Below are 19,760 nucleotides of genomic sequence, written 5' to 3' on the forward strand. Positions count from 1 at the left end.
AATATATATATTTTAAAATATTAAAAAAATTCAATAAAAATAAAAATCTATGAAAAATAAAAATAATTAATTTTTTAAAAAGTGAATCCCAAAAATTTAAACAAGCTGATTATGATCTCTTATTTAGGTGAGACAACAAAATGATTATGTTTTCTTGTTATTTTTGAATGAGGGGTCCAGCTTGTCTCATGTTGAGATGAATATTGGACCCGTCCAATCCGACCCATGCATTTATTTTTGGGTCCTGTTTGATAATCTAAATTATTTAATGTGTAGAAATCGTTGAGTACTATATCTCTATAAAAAATTACGTTAATTGGATATCAAAACATAATTTTGTCAATCGTTTATTTTTTCATCGTCACTTTTTTAATACAAATATGAACCGATCAAATAGCTATCAATATTCGATCAAAGTGATTTTTTAAAGGGATGTAATACTAAACAAGTTTTACACATTGAACGGTTCGAATTATCGAAACGGGACTTAAAAATGAGTCCATGAGCCAGACTGGACAAGTCTAATATTGATCACAACATAAGACAAGCTCAACCCTTGAATAAGTGGGAAATCAAAACATGTGGTAAAAATATATGAGTAATATTTCCTTTTATTCTTTCATATTTTAAGAAAGGGTAAATTACAAACACTCCTGAGATTTGATTAAAATATGAATTGTCTCATGTAGCTTTAAAAATTACATTTCACCCCTGAGATTTCTAATTTCATAACAAAATCGCCCATTTTATTAATAAATTATTAAATCAATTAACTATTTTTAATAATGTTAAAAATATATTTCAATTAATAATTTAAGTAATTTTATTATTGTATAGAAGAGTAATTATGAATTTTATTTTTTTTAGTTAATTCTATTAAATAAAAAATTCTACTAAGGGGGCATTTGTAATTTTTTAAAGGGGAATTGACCAGTAAATCCCATTTTGTGAACTTGTAATCCATAAGGTCCTGAATGTTTTCTTAGTGACTGGGTGGTCCCTTAATTTGTTTGTTGACAATTTTGTCACTGCTAGTATTATTGATTGACATTTGGTGTGGGTTTGTATGGGATAAGGTGAATGGGTATTTGTATGTCATGCTGATCGAAAAAGCAAACTAATACGTTTTTTAATTTAGTAAATGTGTAACACTCAAAACATGAGATGTGGGTTGTGACGTGAACACAAGTAATTTGAACCCCTTTTTTTTTTTTGTGACGTGGGTTGTGTCACGTTTCTTTGTGACGTGAACACAAGTAATTTGAACCCTTTTTTTTTTTTTTTTTTGTGACGTGGGTTGTGTCACGTTTCTTCTTTCCCACAGATTGGCCCTTTGTTCTCCAATTGACATTTGTGACGTTTCAACGTGAACCTTACCATTGGTTGGGTTCACGCAGGTTCACAGATCTGATGGAGTGCTGTGAATGATTTGAAGCGGTGGTGTGGAAATCGTTCATAGACGACGTAGAACACGGTCATATTTTGTGTTTGAATTTGCAAAAAATCTGTGATTGCCTCCCACTTTCCATATTCAGAGGATTTTTTGGAGAGATTTTGTAGGAACAATTTGTGTGGGTTAAGGTTGGTGTGTGGAACCCTAAGGTTCACAGATCTGGTGGAGTGTTGTGAATGATCTGGTTGGTGTGTGGAACCCTAAGGTTCACAGATCTGGTTCTCAATCTCACCGATTCCACCGATTCTTGTCCTAGCGATTCCACCGTTCTTCAGCCAATCCCACTGATTCCCATCCCAGATTAGCTACCCAACTCCTTCGTCTCTCTCTCTCATCACATCATTTATCAGCTACATCAATGGCGACCGCGACCCCGATCCCGATCCCAATCCCAACCATGCAGAAAGAGGAAAATCATAGTAAAACCCCTGACCCATAACAACTATAGGACCAGGCACCCTCAGATCCTTCTAGCAACGACGCTTCGATCGACGAATCTAAGACCATCGAAGACTCCTCTGTCACCGAAGCTTCAATCGACGTCAAGAACAACGACAAAAACGATGTTTTCAATACCAAGAAGAAGATTCGCAGGGCCGACATGGTACACCGACCTTCCGGATTGACGATCATCTTGTGCCCATTGTTCACGTCGATCTGGGGGTTTCTCGATCATTATTCACATCATCAAATGGTCTCTCTATTTTTCTTTTTGAGCATTGTTGGCGTCCCACAATTGATGTGAGGGCATATTTGTCCCCCACATAACAATATAATTTTAAAAATGAGTTATCAGTAAGATATCTCTACTATCGTGGACTGCTCAATCAAACAAATTATTCATGGGACCAAATGGAATATAATTTTGCCATATCGGACTTTCTGATAAATTTCCCTTTTTTAAACCACAAGAAGCAGTGACAATTTATATTTTAAGCAAACATCAAGGAGTATATTTGTAATTACCTTTTAAGAAATAATCTTAATATTATAAATATTTTACAATTAATCAATTTCTATTCACTAAATTTCACAATTTTAATGATAAATGAGATAGATGTGAGAATATTTTCTGTCATTATTTATCATATTTTTTCATTATTTCTCACTCAACTTAGGCATCTCCACCCACCTGAGCTTGCTTTTTTGTCCCAGACTTCTAATTGTATTTGGTTCTGGTTCTGGTTCTGTTTTTAATAAATTTATCTTGTTCAAAAAAATAAAAAATAAATAATAATAATAATAATAAAACTTAGGCCATTTCCAATCATTCTTCAAATATTTTATTAAATTTAAATTTGATTAAAAAAATAATGAAAATAATGTTCCAACCATTTCATCAAATTGATATCAAATAAATGGAGTGCTATATTTTTTATTAAATTAAAAAAACTTTTATCTTTTTATCAAATTTTGCAAGTGGCCGTTGGTGAATGACTCGCAAGACAACTTGTTTGTCAACCGAATTTTGGGATGAATTATGAATTTTATAAAAAGATTTGATGAAAATTTACTTTTCATCGGGTGACTGACAGGACAACTGGTTGAATTGATAAAAACTTACTCTTTATCGTTGGAACTCATCATATCAAATCAAATTTAATTTTTGCTCAAATTTAATACGAAAATAAATAAAACGTTGAAGATGTAGGGACTGTTTGTTATAGCTTTTGGGAGTGATTATAGCTTATTTTGATTTGAAAGCCTGTGCTAGACTATTTGGTGCAGTTTCTACTTATAGCTTATGTTGGCACCATAAATTTATAATTTTATTATTTATTATTTATATAATTGCAGGACATGTGGCACTCTTCTACTCATTTTGAGGTATGAAAAGTTATGAAATGTTGAAAGATGACAGAGAACATGGAGTATGAAAGGAAGGTTGAAGGAAGTTATGGAAAATCATGGAATATGAAATGGAGGAGGTGGAAGAGTGGGTAGTTTTAAGTAGTTTTTTCTTACAAATGTTTGCCTATAAATAGTTATTCATGACTACATTGTAAAGGGATGAAACTCAAATCAAAGACAATTGATTTCTATTTTTTTGTCAATTTATATTTCCTGCATTTTATTTTGTGCACTTTATTTTCAAAGCATAAGATCAAAGGTAAGTAATTGTTGCTTTGATTGTTCATTCAATCATCCCGATCGTTTACTCAACCATCTTTCTCTGTCTTTTTCATTCTTTTGTTATTTTTTCTTTTCTCTACACTTGACAATTTTGAAATCCTCTTCGTTAAGGCAAAAGAATTGTCAACATAATTGCTTGATAATTGGTTTGAATTTAATCTGTAAAGATTTTTCAATCCTCAATGGCACGCTCACATTTATGATATTATCCTTTGTAGGAAAAATAAACCAATAAGTTTTTGGCATGCCCAGTAGGACGAGAAAGTTTTCAAAATGTGTACCTCCTTTCAAATATATGTAAAATGGCATTAATTAATTGTCGAATAATGCATATTTTTTGCATGATAATCAGTGACTTTACTGATAAACATTTTTATAGTCATTTATTACATGAAAATGTAACTAGTATTTTACACAAGTTAGTTTGGAAAACAACGATTTTGGTGTTTTCGGAGAATTAATAATTGGTTCGAAACACAAAATTAATATTTTCATTAATATTAATTTTGTATGAACTAGAACATACAAAATTTGAATAACCACAATGTTGGCCAAAAGTTTATTCAAAAGCCCTTTTGTCATAATTTTATAAGTTTCGAAGCACTCCATATTCCATCAACAACAACATCGAAGAAACAATAATGGTGGTTGTGAACCTTCGAAACTTTGTCAAGTATTTCCAAGAATGTAATTTGTCCTTTGTCGGTACCTTCGACCTTCGAAGGATGATTTTGGTTATCTATACCACCTTCGAAGCTTGTTATTAGTCAATAATAGCTAGCGTGTGTAACAACTTGTTAGATTGAAAATATGAGGTTCTGAATGATTCTAAGTGCAAGCAACATCAACATACTTCAAAGGATTTCAAATTTTCTAAGTGTTTAAAGTACAAGTAAACAAAATTTGTTTAATTTTCTTTAAAAGATTGATGCCAATTCGAAGCATATATGTAATATCCCTTCAAGGCATATATGTAATTTGAGATATCTAGTCATAATTTCATACTCATTCGAAGTGCCTTATTGGTGCTTTTATATCATTTGAAGCACTTTGTTAATATTATTCGAAGCATTTTGTTACTTAGATTAGTCATGTGTTTGGTTCGGCCTTTATAAAATTCAAATAAATATCATTTTTAATGGATGCTGGGATAAAATTTGTTGGCTTATTTTTTCTATGCAGAAAAATATCATAAATGCGAGCGTACTAGTAACGATTGAAAAATCCTTACAGATTAAATTCAAGCCAATTATCAAGCAATTATATTGACGGTTCTTTTGTCTCAATGAAGAGTACTTCAAAATTGTCAAGTGTAGAGAAAAGAAAAATTAATAGAAGAAGGAGGGAGACGGGAAAAGATGATTGAATGAATAATCGGAGTGATTGAGTGAACAATCAAAGACAATTGATTTATATTTTTCTTGTCAATTTATATTTCCTATATTTTATTTTATGTACTTCATTTTCAAAACATAGGAATAAAAGTAAGTAATTGTTATTTTGATTGTTCACTCAATCACTCTGATTGTTTACTCAATCATCTTTCTTCGTCTCTCTTATTCTTCTATTAATTTTTATTTTCTCTACACTTAATAATTTTGAAATCTTCTTCGTTGAGACAAAAGAACTGTCAATATAATCGCTTGATAATTGACTTGAATTGAATCTATAAGAAATTTTCAATATTTGTTGGCACGTTCGCATTTATAATATTTTTCTTCATAAAAAAAATAAGCCAACAACCTATTAGACATAAATAACTTAAATAAATTAAAAAAAATTAATTATTTAAAAGTTAAAACAGAAGTAGAAGTATTTTTACTTTTTACTTTTTAATTTAAAAAATTCCAAAACAGGCCGTACTTACACACGAAAAAAAAAAAAAAAAACTTCCTCATCATTTTTAGCTTCCATCCAAACGGTGCCACAACTTGAGTATTAGAGCATCTCCAATGCATCATCCATAACTTCAAATATAAAGGATTTGTTCCTTAAATCCATCCTCTAAACCCATTTATATTTGGGAGGAGGATGAGTTGATCCTCCAAATATGAAGAGATGATGAAAAATAAATGATGCCCTCCAAAATACTATTCATTCTATATTTTTTATTATATTACAAATAATTTTTAATATGTAAATTTAATTTTTATAAAATTGACATCATTAAAAAATGTGAAATCATACCTTCAAAATGAGTATAATATTAAATATATTTTACAAAAATTTTAAAGTTAAATATATGTTAGAGCATCTCCAACGGTGAATCAGATTTTTCACCAAATCTGAGTAAAAAATGATCAATTTCACTAAATTTGATATCCCTAGCTCCAACGGTGCATCAAATCCTGTATCAAATCTCGTGGGTCGACCGATTGGTTGACCGATTGGTCGACTCACCGGTCCACCGGTAAGAGTAATTTTTTTTTTTTCACAGCTTTAAATTGTACATTAACAATGCTGATAAATTTACCAAGAACACTTTAATTAATTACCAGAAAAGGTGTAGAGCATTCCCTTCTCCAATTGAAACTTCTGTGAAAAACTGTCATGCGATTCGTGTCTGTGTCTCACGACAACGAATGTGTTGCCTCCTTTCGATGCTCTATGCTCTATTTTTGCATCTCCAAACACTGTCCAGCCCTTCAATCCATCATCTAACTCTGGGTTCACTACAATTCCTCCACTGTACTGAGGTTTGTGTGGATTTTCCAAACACTGGAAAAAATTGGAAGTTGTTCAGAAGGGTAAATTGAGAGACGGTTGACCGGTTGGTTGACTGGCCGGTTGACCGGCCGGTCAACCGGTAAGGCAAAAAATAATTTTTTTTTAAAACTGTTTGAACCTTTTTTGACCGGTTTGAACCTACCTAATTTAAAGGAAATCGGTCGATCGGTTGATCAACCGGTTGGTCAACCGGCCGGTTGACCGGCTGGTTGACCGGTGTACCTCTTTCAACGGTCAGTAACAGTGATTTGGTAAAATCTGTGATTTGGTAAGACCATCTCCAACGGTGAACCAAACTCAGCATCAAATTCAAATTTTGATGAAAAACTTACTTTTTCAAGCTGCAACCGTTGCACCAGATTGATATCAAAATGAGATTTCAGCAAAAAAAGTATCAAACTGAGAACGAGACACAGATTTTACCAAATTATTGTTACTGACCGTTGAAAGAGGTACACCGGTCAACCAGTAAAAGATTCAAACAGTTCAGGAAAAAAAGTTCAAACCGTTAAAAAAAAAAAAAAAAAAATTGCCTAACCAGTCAACCGGCCGGTCGATCGGCCGGTCGACCACCCCGGTCGTCCCGAAAAAGTTCAGAAAGTTCAAAAAAAAGTTCAGACAATTCGCAAAAAAAAAAAAAAAAAAAAAATTTTGCCTAACCGGTCAACCGGCCGGTCGACCACCCGGTTGTCCCGGGATAGATTTGGTGAAAGGTGAACCGTTGGAGCGAGTGATATCAATTTTGTGAAATGGGTCATTTTTTACTCAAATTTGGTGAAAAATTTGAGTTACCGTTGGAGATGCTCTAAAATCTGTGTCTCATTCTCAGTTTGATGTTTTTTTTGCTGAAATCTCATTTTGATATCAATCTGGTGCAACGGTTGGAGCATAAAAAAATACATTTTTCATCAAAATTTGAATCTGATACCAATTTTGATTCACCGTTGGAGATGGTCTTAATGAACAAAAATTATTTTTTGATAAAAAGAGAATGAATGGTTTTAAAAGTTTGGAATTGACATTTAAATGAATAGTAGCATACTTTATATTTATTTTTTAAATAAAAAAAATTATTTTCATTATCAGGATTGGGTTGGAGAGGCTCCAATGGGTTGAAATAAAAACTCCCACTACTTGTTTGTCTCGTTTGAGAAGACAACTGGCGTAAACCAATGTTGTTGGGGGCAATGAATAATTTCTTGAGACATCACGGCCAACCACTGTATTTCAAACATGGCGGCTCTGAAAAGAAATCTCTGAAAACAGAGTGAGAGAGAGAGAGAGAGAGAGCATTACTCTTTATCCACATAATCCATACCTCCCCCCTCAAACTACACTTCACTCACTCAGAGAGAGAGAGAGAGAGAGAGAGCATGGAGGCAGAGAAACAGAGCATTGAGCAATTCAAAAATCAAACCAGGCTTCCCAAATTCGCAATCCCAAATCGTTACGATCTCACTCTAAATCCCGATCTCTTTGCTTGTACTTTTTCCGGTACTGTCCAAATCAACCTCTCGATCCTCCAAATCACCAAATTCATCGTCTTGAATGCGGTTGAACTCGTCATCGACCAAGCCTCTTTCACTAACCCCCAGAACCAGGTTTTCAATTTACCCGCCAAATTCGCAATCCCCATATTCATATCTGCTGTGGTGATCAAAGGGTTTTCGTGATTTTGCAGAAATGTGTGCCGTCGGATGTGGTGCTGGACGGTGATGATGAGATACTGATTTTGGTCTTCGATGAGGGTCTTGTTGTAGGAGATGGAGTTCTGGAGATTAGCTTTTCTGGTGTGCTTAATGTACACATGAGGGGTTTCTACAGTGGGTACTTTTTCTTTTTCTTTTTCTCTTTTTTATTTTATTTTCCTTCTGTTTGACTTGATTCTTGAGAAAACTAGGGAAAATGGTGAAAAAAAAGCTTCGTACTTTTGTGTTTGGAAAAATCACAATAATAGTCCCTATATTTTACCCTTTTGTCATTTTTATTCATACACTTTCAATTGGTTCAACATTTGGCCCCTTATTTTAGATTTTGTGTCAATTTGATCCAATTAATAATATCGGTAGTGTTTTGATAGAAATTATTACTGAATTGGTTGACAAGTTAAGTTTATATTTTTGCCCTTCAAATTATGACAAATACCACTAATGTATGTATTTTTTCATTAAAAAATGAAAAATGCTATGGATCCAGAATAATCTATCATTTTTTTTACCAAACCGCATGGGTGTGGGACCGACACAAACCACGTGTGTAGGTCCCACACCGGTTTGGTGGATTATTTGAAATCCGTAGCATCACTCTTAAAAAAATATTAATAGTTGTAATCAATTGGATTAAATTGAGACAAAATCATAAATTCAATGTCAAAATCAAGCCAATTGAAATTATAGGAACCAAAATGACACAAGGACCAAAGTATTGGGACTACTGGCGTAATTTACCCTTTATGTTTTGGGTCCGCTTGGATTGAAGGATTTGGTCAAATTAAAAAAGATAGGGAGAAAAAAAGAAATTTTTTATCATTAGTTTTTGATGATTAAGATGGTAAATAGTGAGGGAATTATAGGTTTGTTTGGTTAGTTTTGAGAATTTGTTATTTGAAAAATAAAATAAAATTAAAACTCATCTCATAAAGAAAATAAAAATATAAAAAATGCTAATTATTTCATTTTTTAAAATTCAAAAATATATTTTTTGTATTTATTTTTGTCACACTAGTTTCCAATTTTTCAAATAAATAAATAAATAAATAATCAGAAAATAAGTTATGAAAACTCAACGAAATTACATTTTATTTCAGGTTTGATGAGAAATGAAAGTTGTTATTTAATTTTTTTCAAAATATCTAAATTGTCCAAAATAGAAAACATTAAAAATAACATGATATATATATATTCTTTTTTATTTAACACAATTATGAAAATTCACAATCATTTTTTATTTTATTTTCTCATCCAAGTGAGAGACCATAATCATATATATTTCTTTTTTCACGTAGTTTACCAAATGGATTAGTGTTTTAAAAAAATGATTAAAACTCAGGTAAACTGAGCCAATTACTTGTAATGGTTGGAGACTTGGAGTAGAGTGGAAATTTTAGTGTTCTTGGTTCAGATAAGGAGAACTTGAAAAGGAATGACTTTCTTAGCAACCCACCAGAGCCTTTTAGATTTCTATGATATTTCTATACACATGAATTGATATTTGAGTTTTAATAGTACATATATGGATGGTGGAGTGAAGAAGAATATGGCGTCGACTCAATTTGAAGCAGTGGAGGCACGACGGTGTTTTCCTTGCTGGGATGAACCTGCTCTCAAGGTTCATTTAATTGCTTTTATGTTTTTCCATTGTTGCAATTTACAGCTTTAAGTTTATGGAGCTGAATTAAAAACCACCAAAATCCAGAAAAACTGAAAGGGTAGATTTATCATAATCTATCATAATTCTGCTTGTGCTTTTCTCTTATACGTTCAATTGAAACGTACATGGTTCTTAAAACAGGCCACCTTCAAGATAACACTGAACGTGCCATCCGAGTTGACTGCATTGTCTAATATGCCAGTTGTCCACGAAAAGCTTAACGGGCATCTAAAAACAGTACATTTTGAAGAATCACCAATTATGTCAACTTATCTGGTGGCTGTTGTGATTGGTTTATTTGATCATATAGAAGAAACAACGGCTGATGGTATGCATACGAGTTAAAAGGTTTATTTAAATTGTTTAATAGATTTTTGTTTCTGTTCCATAGTTTCTCTGATTCTCTTGTAGGGATTAAGGTTCGTGCGTACTGCCCTGTTGGTAAGAGTGATCAAGGAAGATTTGCTCTAGATGTTGCAGTGAAGGCACTTGATATATATAAGAAGTAAGTAATTCCAACCTTAATTTGTTGTGAAATAATACTAGAAACTTATGGAGAAGATTGTTTAGGTTGAATCAATTTACCACGTAGTTCAACACACAAGAAGTATGATAGAGAAAATTGAACATAGATGTGATAATTGACAATGTCAAGTCTGAGAAAGTTTCCTTTTTCTATCTCAAAAAACAACTTTGATTCTGTTATGTGGTGTACATTCTACTTCTGGAACCACTGTAAATTTTCTTCAATTGTTTTGTTAATTTTGGTTACTGTTTAGGTACTTCTCCATGCCTTACACTCTTCCTAAGCTGGATATGGTTGCTGTCCCTGATTTTCAGTATGGGGCCATGGAGAATTATGGCTTGATCACCTATCGTGAATCTGAGCTGCTCTATGATAATTTGTATTCTACAGCTGTTAACAAACAGAGGGCAAGTGCTGTCTTCTCTTTCATAATTTGATGATTCCAAGATTAAAAAAAAATTAAAAAGCACCAACCTTTTTGCCGCAATTTTTTTTTTTTAAACTTTGAGAATAGAGGTGGAAGGTTTTTGCTGATTATTTTATGTGTACTTCATCTTCATTCCCTTCATATTTATATTCATAGAAATAAGTACTAGTTTTTACCAAGGTTTTTCTATTGAATACTTTTGTTCTGCCAGCTTGCAATTGTGGTGACACATGAAGTTGCACATCAATGGTTTGGCAATCTGGTAACAATGGAATGGTGGACTCATTTATGGCTTAATGAAGGTTTTGCAACATGGGTAGTTCTTTAATCTTAGTCTTTCTACTTCGTTGCTTCTGCTTTTTGGGCATATCCTTGGACTTGATGTTATATCTGCACTGCCTCCTAATTTTATTTATCCAGGTGAGCTATTTAGTCACTGACACCTTATTTCCTGAGTGGGAAATCTGGACTAAATTTCTTGAAGACACTGCTGGGGGTTTACATTTGGATGCATTGGAAACCTCACACCCAATAGAGGTAAAAATAGGTTTCCTTGAAAGCGTATGTATGCATCACCTGCTGGTGATTTACAATTAACACCCTTTATATGGTTATGACATTAAGAAGTTTATTTTTGAGAATCAAAGCAACATTACTGGAGCTCAACAAGTATTGCTGTTTGAAAGTGCACCATGAATTCCAGTTTTGTCCATTTGATGTTGGTGAGCATATCTTTGCAGGTGGAGATACATCATGCTCGTTCAATTGATGAAGTTGCTGATGATATAACCTATACAAAGGGATGTGCTGTTATTCGAATGTTAATGGACTATCTTGGTGATGACGTTTTCCAGGTGGGAATGTTTCATTTATGAAATTATGAGGATATTGTTTAGTAGTTAGTCATATAAATTACTTATTCATTCTATGTAATCTGTAAATATATAGTCAAATTCCATTTGCAATTTGTCATAAACCTGCTATTGCCTATTAAACATTAAATTAGAGATCCTTAAATAGTATTTCAAATCTAATTATGTGGTAGATGATGCGACGATGCGCTTGTTGAGCTGTGGCAGCTATCTAATTTTCTTATCTTAATGACGCGAGGTAGTTCATAAATACCCTAAAATATTACAATTATGTCGAGGATTATGTCCTGGATCCATGTTGTCGCTATAGATTAGTAGGCAGGAAAAAGGACATCTATTGCCAGCAAGTGTTCCTAGCAAGGTTCTGAAAAGCGGTTGCAGTCGCCGTAACGGTGGCGGTGGCGCCGTTGCGGTTGCAGGGTGTAAAGGCCGTAGCGTAACGGTTGCGGTAACCGGAATCGTGAATTTTTTCATTTTTCGCACAATTTAAAAAAAACTTGCCGATACACACATTTTTTTTCCATGATCATATTTATTGGGTTTTAAAATAAATATTGATCAATTTTGATAAATTTTTAAGTTTGATCCAATATATTTCATATTTTTAAATCACTATAAATTGAGTTTTTTACATTTTATTTTAATTAATGACTTTATATTATACAAAAATCAATCACTAACTATTATATATAAGATAAACAATGACAAAAGTAAGAGAATAAATAAAAACTTAAATATATATATAGATATATATATATATATATATATTTTTTAATCAAGCTAAATAGATAATGACCATATTTATTATTATTATTTTCAAACAATATATAGATAGACACACACAAACAAAATGGTTGAGTGATAGCAGCTGAATAGAATAGCATAAGTCTTACAACTTCAACAAATCAATAACATGTTCTTCATCTTCCCTATTCTCTCTCTCTATCTCTCGTTCCTCTATCTTCCCTCTTCTCTCTCTATCTCTCTTCCCCCATTTTCAACTTCTTTTTTTTTTTTTTTTTTTTTCGAAAGAAGCAATTTGGAACCGTTATGTAACGGTGCATAACAGGCCGTTACGGCCGTTGCGGCACCGCTACGACCGCTATAGCAGCCGCTACGGCCGATACACCTGTGAATCTCAATCACACTGCAAAAGCGGGCGTAACGGGTGGCGGTAACTACCACAACCGTTACGTAACGGCGTTACGTAACGGTTGCGGCCGCTTTTTAAAACCTTGGTTCCTAGGCTTTTTCTTGAATTATTATTATTATTTTATTTTTACAGTGGCTATGAGTTTTGATATTGCTAGTATTTTGGGTTTTATCCAGAACTATTTTATAAAAAAAAAAGTTACAGCTAGAATCATTGCTATCTCTCTCTCACTATTTCACTTGGGTTCGGATTTGGTAATCTATTTATTAGGATTGGATTGCAGGCTGATCTAATATGATTTTTGAACTCTTATTAAAGTGGAAAATTGGAAACTACTTTTGGTTATTTTTCATACTTAATTTATGTCTTCATCTAGTGAACCACAAAATTTCGTTTCTTTTGTGTGTATTCTTTATTTTCGTTTCTCCTGTTGTGACTTGTCATACCACTATCTACCAAATTTCAAGTTTTATGCAACAATAGGATCCTTATTATCGCAGGATTCTAAATTCAAACAGTCTTGTTAGCTGTTCATGCAACAAAAGGATCCTTATTATTTCTCTTAACTTTATCACATTGTCTACAAACAGAAATCTTTAAGTTCATACATGAAGAAGTACGCTTGCAAAAACACAAAGACAGAAGACTTGTGGAGTGTTCTTTCGGAAGAATCTGGCATCCAAGTGAACACAATGATGGACACATGGACGAAGAAAAAGGGCTATCCAGTTATCTCTGTTAAACTTGAAGATTTTAACTTAGAATTTGAACAGGTTTTCTTGATTTATTGTTATTATTATTACTTCTTGTCTTTCTGATCGAGAATCAAATATAAAAGCATTATGGATCAGGCAGTCACAAAATCATCTTTATACGATTCTCTCTCTCTCTCTCTCTCTCTCTCTCTCTCTCTCTCATGTTTAATAAACATTTTTTTTTTTTGAAATTTGCAGTCACAGTTTTTGTTTTCTGGTTTGCACTCTGATGATTGCTGGGTTGTCCCAATAACTTTGTCGGTTGGTTCATGCAACGTGAAAAAGAATTTTCTTTTAGAGACAAAATTTGGCAAGTTGGATATATCCGGACTGTTTTATTCTTCTGATGGCAATTCAAGCTCTTTTGAGGAGAAGAATCAAGAGAAATTTAATGAAAATTATTGGGTCAAATTAAATATTGGGCAGACTGGATTTTATAGGGTGAAATATGATGAAAAAGTCACTGCACAACTAAGGAAAGCTATCGAGGACAATTGCTTGTCTGCAGCAGATAAATTTGGTGCATACTTTTTAAATATATTTGATATAGTAGTTTACTAGGAATCTCGCTATTTTCCTTAACTCATCTCAACAAATACAACATACGTACTCTCCATTTAAACTGTAACTTCCTTTTCATACCATTTTTCAGGCATTTTGGATGACACGTATGCTCTTTGTGAGGCGTGTGAAGTGCCACTGTCATCTTTGCTTTCCTTGATGAACGTATACAGAAAGGAGCTTGATTATATCGTGTTATCACGAATCATTAATGTAAAGGTTTCTACCATATATCTACCATAGATTGCACAATTGATTTTCAACTTGATTTTTTAGTTTTTGTATGCATGACAGATAAGTTCTAATGTTGCGAAGATCGCAAGTGATGCCGTACCGAATTTAGCAAATCGTATGAAACAATTTTTCATTGATCTCCTCCTTTTCTCCGCTGAGTAAGAAGATCCACTATATCTGATTAACATGTTTGTATGCTGATTGATTTCAACCAATCATCTTAATTTTGACTAAAGAATGAATGATTCATATGCTTGCCCAAGTGCCTGGGTTGGGGTTTAGAAGCACAAAAAAATTAAATAAATCAACAAATCAAGAGATTTGAGTTTCTTATTTCACAGTTAAAATCATATTTGCTCGTTATTATTTGCAGAAAATTAGGTTGGGAACCTATCCAAGGAGAGAACCATTTGAATTCGATGTTGAGAGAAGAAGTTTTGCTGGCCTTGGTTAAGTTTGGCCATGACAGTACCATTGTTGAAGCAACGAAGCGCTTTGAAGCATACTTGGGTGATCGAAACACTACGCTTCTTCCGGTTTACTGTAGAAAGGTAAACATTTCAAATTGATCGTTATACTTAATTCTGTGGACATTTCAAGTGCTGATATTTGGAAATTTTGTCCTAAAGGCTGCTTACGTTGCTGTAATGAGGAATGCCAATACTAGCAATAGGAGCGGGCTTGAATCCCTAATAAATGTATACAAGGAAGCAGAGGCGATGCAAGAAAAGGCCCGGGTTCTGCGTAAGCTTCAATTATGGCATTTTCTTTTGCATTTGTTATATATCGTGTCATCTGGTTAAAACTGTTGCACGGTCATGGGTAGAATTCAACCCCAAAAGCTAGTTGTTGAGGTGAGGGTGCCCTCACACTTATATATTACACACATTACAACTGTATCCAGGCTATGTGGGATGTCGCATCACAGAAACCGTGCGTGGATTTAGGGTTATATATATTCACATTCTTAACTTCTACAGGTTGTATCGCATCTTGTCCAGACCCCGATATAGTTTTGGAGATTTTGAATTTCATGTTATCTGATGAGGTATCACAACTTGTCTAGTACCCTACAGTTTTTGACAATTATCAAAATTTTATTTCCACTATTCTAGTTATTGACTTCATCATTTTGTCCTCAGGTTCGAGGTCAAGATAGATTGTATATATTACCCGGATTAAGCTTAGAAGGGCGCAAGACAGCATGGAAATGGTTAAAAGTATGTACATGGAAACTGGGCTACAGATTCAAGATAATAAATGAATAACATGTTGACAGTTACTGCTATAGTGGTGATTTTGGGGTTTTGGGAAATATCATGCTATGAAAAATTGGGAAAATTGGGAGCCTCTTAATGCACCCTAAAATTTTGGTTAGACAATCCACATTTAATGATTTTTATAAATACCATTACACCATCATGTATAATTTCAATGAAGTACAAAAACCCTAAAATTTTTGGACACCTACCTTTTCTCAACCCCCACTCTGGTGGCAACTACCATCATCGTCCACCCCAGTTGCCGCCACAGCACCCATACCACCCCGAGCTTCGGTCAGCCTCCCCCGCCCCTCCTCAGCTCTGGCCAACCCCTCCCACCACCCCCACCCCCACCCCCACCCCTACCCTACTCCTTTTCCACCCTCCAAGGCCACCCCCCGCCTCTCCCCTCCTCCGCCACCACCAATCATCAAGATTGAGTAGAGCAGAGCAAGAGAGGACATAGAGAATCACAAACAGAGCAGACTGAGAATCATGACGGAGAGAGGGAGAAATTGCGAAGGCAGGCCATAGGAAGGGAAGGACAAGCGGCCATGAGGAAAGGGGAGGGTGTGGTAGGCGGTGACAGAGGTGGCGCTGGCGTCAGAGGTGGGTGGGGGTAGGGATGGTATTAATTGGGGTGTTCAAAGAAAAAGAAGAAAAATCAAATTTGAGAATGGAGTGTCTTGAGAATGGGGTGTCCAATCATAATTTTGGAGTGCATTTAAGCCACCCTTGAAAATTACCAAAACTTGAAGAATAATGCTATATGCACTAATTGGTATACCAATTGGTGTACTAATAGATGATGTGGTATAATTTTAGAGATTTTGGATATTTGTAATTTATAATATGGGTGGGGTTAGTAACATGGTTATCAAAATCCCAATCCGGATCTTACGATCCTATGATCTTACGATCTATTTGAGTACAATCGATCCGGATCGTGTAAAAAATTCCTTATAGGTAGGATCTTTCGATTCTGGTAATGGGATCTTATAGGATCATGGAATCCCGATCCGAATCCAATCCTATCCGATCCGATTTACAAGCCTTGTTTTGTATTGTATTGTATGACATATTTTATTGTAAATTTTATGTTTGTTGTCTAAATATCAATTTATGTGATCAAAATAAATAATAAAAATTAAGTAGTATTGAATCAAATAGATTAAAAAAAAACAAACTAGGAAACAAACATTCAAATATTGCGGTAATTTAAGAAAATTAACTAGTCGAAAAAATAAACTTAGCTTTAGCGGAGTCGAAGGAGGGTAAGATGATTGCAATTTTATCCCAATTTTTGGAGAGATTATTTTTGTGAGTTGAATCCGCTCCACCAGGATGCTAACGACAAACCTTATCATTCGGTTAAGCTGCTTTTTGAGTTTTTAATCTATTTTCATATCCAACTTTGTTAAATATTTTTTCTTCACTTTTTATGCATTATTGTAGATTGTAAAGTATTTTGTTATAGAATTCTTCTTCTTCACCTCCTTTTTTGATGAAATACAAAACTTTTACCATCAAATTTTCTATTGTATAATATTATATTTACATTTTACATGGAGTATTATATTTTTCATAATATCTTCATTTCTTTTTAATAGAATATAGGCTCATTTTTTGTATACTTTTTAAGAAATATTTATTTAAATTAAATTATTATGTAATTTGTTTTTTTCGGTAGAATCTTGCGATTCTCGATCCGATCCTATAAACACCCCGAACGATCCAACGCAGGATCCCGATTTTAACAACCTTGGTTAGTAATAATGTCATAAGGCATGTTGGTATACTAGTTTTATACCAATTGGTGCATGTAGTATCACCGAAACTTGAAAATTCGATCTGCAAAATGTTGTGAAAAAGAAGGGAAGCCACAGTAAAGTCACAAGTCACAAGTCATTATGAAAACAAAATGCTAGCTATAAACACGCATGAATGATTCAGAATGACTGAAACGTTCCTGTTCAATTTTGATAAAAAGTGGGTTTTGAGTAAGGATTTTCCCTAAATTATTGTTCTAGTAATAATTATACTGTTCTAGTTTGTCTTTCCTCACATTGCTGATTGCATGCGCCTTATCTTCTGAATTTTTATGGTTCATGGAGTTATATATATGTTTGGAAATGAATGCAGGAGAACTGGGATTTAATCCTTGAAAAATGCGCTGGGCCAATACTTCACTCTTTTGTTAGAGGCATCGTCACACCAGTAAGTAACTTCCCTCAACACACTTACAATGCACATATGATGCATCTGTGTGTGCTATTATTTTCATTTATACAGTATCCAATCCAAGTCATTGCTTGCAGCTTACAAATTGCCGAGTTTGAATTTCAATAGATCTTTTTCTCCCTTTGGATTTCTAGGAAACTGGGAACTTGAGTGTGTTTGAAAACTAGTTGACACTGGTAACTTATAACTAAAAAGAAGAAAGTAGAACCCTCTAGTTTCTAAATGCTGTTGGCATACATAATCCTTAGTGTTCGAGTCCAGCCATGTCCTGTTGATATTCCATGGGAATATTAAACTAGTTTGGTTGTGTTTTCGTTTTTTCTTCATTTTCATTTTTCGTGTTTTTGAAAATAAAAACGGAAAGTTTGGAAACAACAAATGTTTTAATTTTTTGTGCAAAATAGTTTTTGAAAAATTGAATACGACTTTTTGGTATTTTCTAACAACTATGTTGTTTTCAGAGAGAGATTTCTGAAAATAGTTTTCAAGAAATGTTAGATGTGTTTTCCATAAAATGAAAACATAATTCGAAAACACAACCAAACATGCAAATCATTTTGGAGTACAATGACTTTGTCAAGGAGGAATTATTAAGCAGAGACACCTCAACAAACCAAAATAACAATAACCACTTGAGAAGTGTAGGATTCATTTGGATAATCAGGCTCATCATTGCTTAACATCCTCAACCTTGGAGTACCCAAATGGAGTCGAAAGAAGTTATTCATATATATTTGGAAGTTTTTCTCATTGTTTTTGCTAAGAGGACGTGTATTTGAAAATGACTAGTTATTTGGATCACTGCTAGTCAACATGTAGGATTATGGTTGATTCAAAGCATTGGCCTTTTATGTCTTTGTCTTGCTTCAGTTTTCCAGCCATGAAAAGGCAGATGAAGTGGAAGCGTTTTTTGCTAGCCGTGATATTACTGCATTTGCTAGGATTTTGAAGCAAAGCATTGAGCAAATCAGAATCAAAGCGAGGTGGGTTGAAAACATAAAACAAGAAGAATCTCTAGAGGAGCTTGTGAGAGAACTAGCTCGCGTTAGATGATCGCTTCACCCATGAATTAAGTCAATGATATTCACATCGAGCACGTTTAATTAGTGATTATGTGAGGGTTCTTGTAATGAAATCAACCCTGAGAATAAAATTTAAATCCCGCGTCATGGAAGGTTCCGCTTGTATAATGGCTGGCCTACTCTGCTTTAGGAGAGGCATAGTCAATAGTGTTTGACACTTGAGCTCTTTGGCTATAACTATTATGTACTATATTGCTTTTGTTGTATCATATACTAGGTTTTCTACATTGCTGTAATGCTATTGCTGTTGTGTGAGTTTATTTATTTATTTACCAAACCCAGCCATTTTAAAACAAACTCTCAAATCCAAAACAGTTTTGAACTTATGTTTCAAACCCATGTTTTGTGAAGGTGTGAAAATAAAACGGCATGGTTTGGAAAATAAGTTTAAAACTGCTTGGGTTTGAAAAATTTATTTTAAAATGGCCTAAGTTTGGTAAAATAAACTCATTGTGTCACACTATTGAGTTTAAGATATCCGAGATTTGTTTTGTTTGTTTGGTCAATTTTTATCTTTATTTTTATTTTTTGACTAAGAGGCATAGTGTTTGCTTACAAACATGGAGCAAAAATGATTTAAATGAACTGAAAAAAATTGATTGTTGTTGATAAATTGGAAACGACTATTTTTTTTTTTATTTTGCATTTAAATATTAGGTTGTAACTTGTAAAAAAAAAACTACACCAAATAGATTGCAGCTATCATATTTGACCTAGTTCTCCATTTTATGCTTTTAAATCTTCTCTTTTTTTAATTTTAATTTTTTTTTAACAAATTACCCAATATGACAAAATTTGGGATTTGATGTGATCCATCACAGGGTTGGACTTTCCAAATTTCACTGCCAAATAAATAAGATAATATATTAGATTAGATTAGATTAGAGTATTTTTGAGTACTTGACCAAATCTCAAGCAAGTATCACCACAATCAAAACTAAAACCAACTACTACAATCTCACATG

At 33.6% G+C, this 19,760-nt stretch overlaps 1 protein-coding gene across 1 annotated transcript; it reads left to right on the forward strand.

Moving 5' to 3' along the window:
- The first annotated feature begins 7,341 nt into the window (after positions 1 to 7,341).
- Positions 7,342 to 19,020, forward strand: LOC114316671 (aminopeptidase M1). Its single transcript, XM_028263350.2, has 19 exons — positions 7,342 to 7,914; positions 7,995 to 8,140; positions 9,538 to 9,640; positions 9,824 to 10,010; positions 10,094 to 10,187; positions 10,462 to 10,615; positions 10,847 to 10,951; positions 11,056 to 11,172; positions 11,376 to 11,489; positions 13,251 to 13,433; positions 13,614 to 13,935; positions 14,068 to 14,189; positions 14,271 to 14,368; positions 14,584 to 14,761; positions 14,840 to 14,954; positions 15,191 to 15,258; positions 15,353 to 15,430; positions 17,615 to 17,689; positions 18,584 to 19,020. Exons 1-19 carry the CDS (start codon positions 7,687 to 7,689, stop codon positions 18,764 to 18,766), a joined length of 2,670 nt encoding a protein of 889 aa, XP_028119151.2. The 5' UTR covers positions 7,342 to 7,686; the 3' UTR covers positions 18,767 to 19,020.
- Positions 19,021 to 19,760: the final 740 nt, after the last annotated feature.

The sequence above is a fragment of the Camellia sinensis genome, chromosome 15 (assembly GCF_055761805.1).
Source record: "Camellia sinensis isolate YWXY chromosome 15, ASM5576180v1, whole genome shotgun sequence".
Taxonomy (NCBI): domain Eukaryota; kingdom Viridiplantae; phylum Streptophyta; class Magnoliopsida; order Ericales; family Theaceae; genus Camellia; species Camellia sinensis.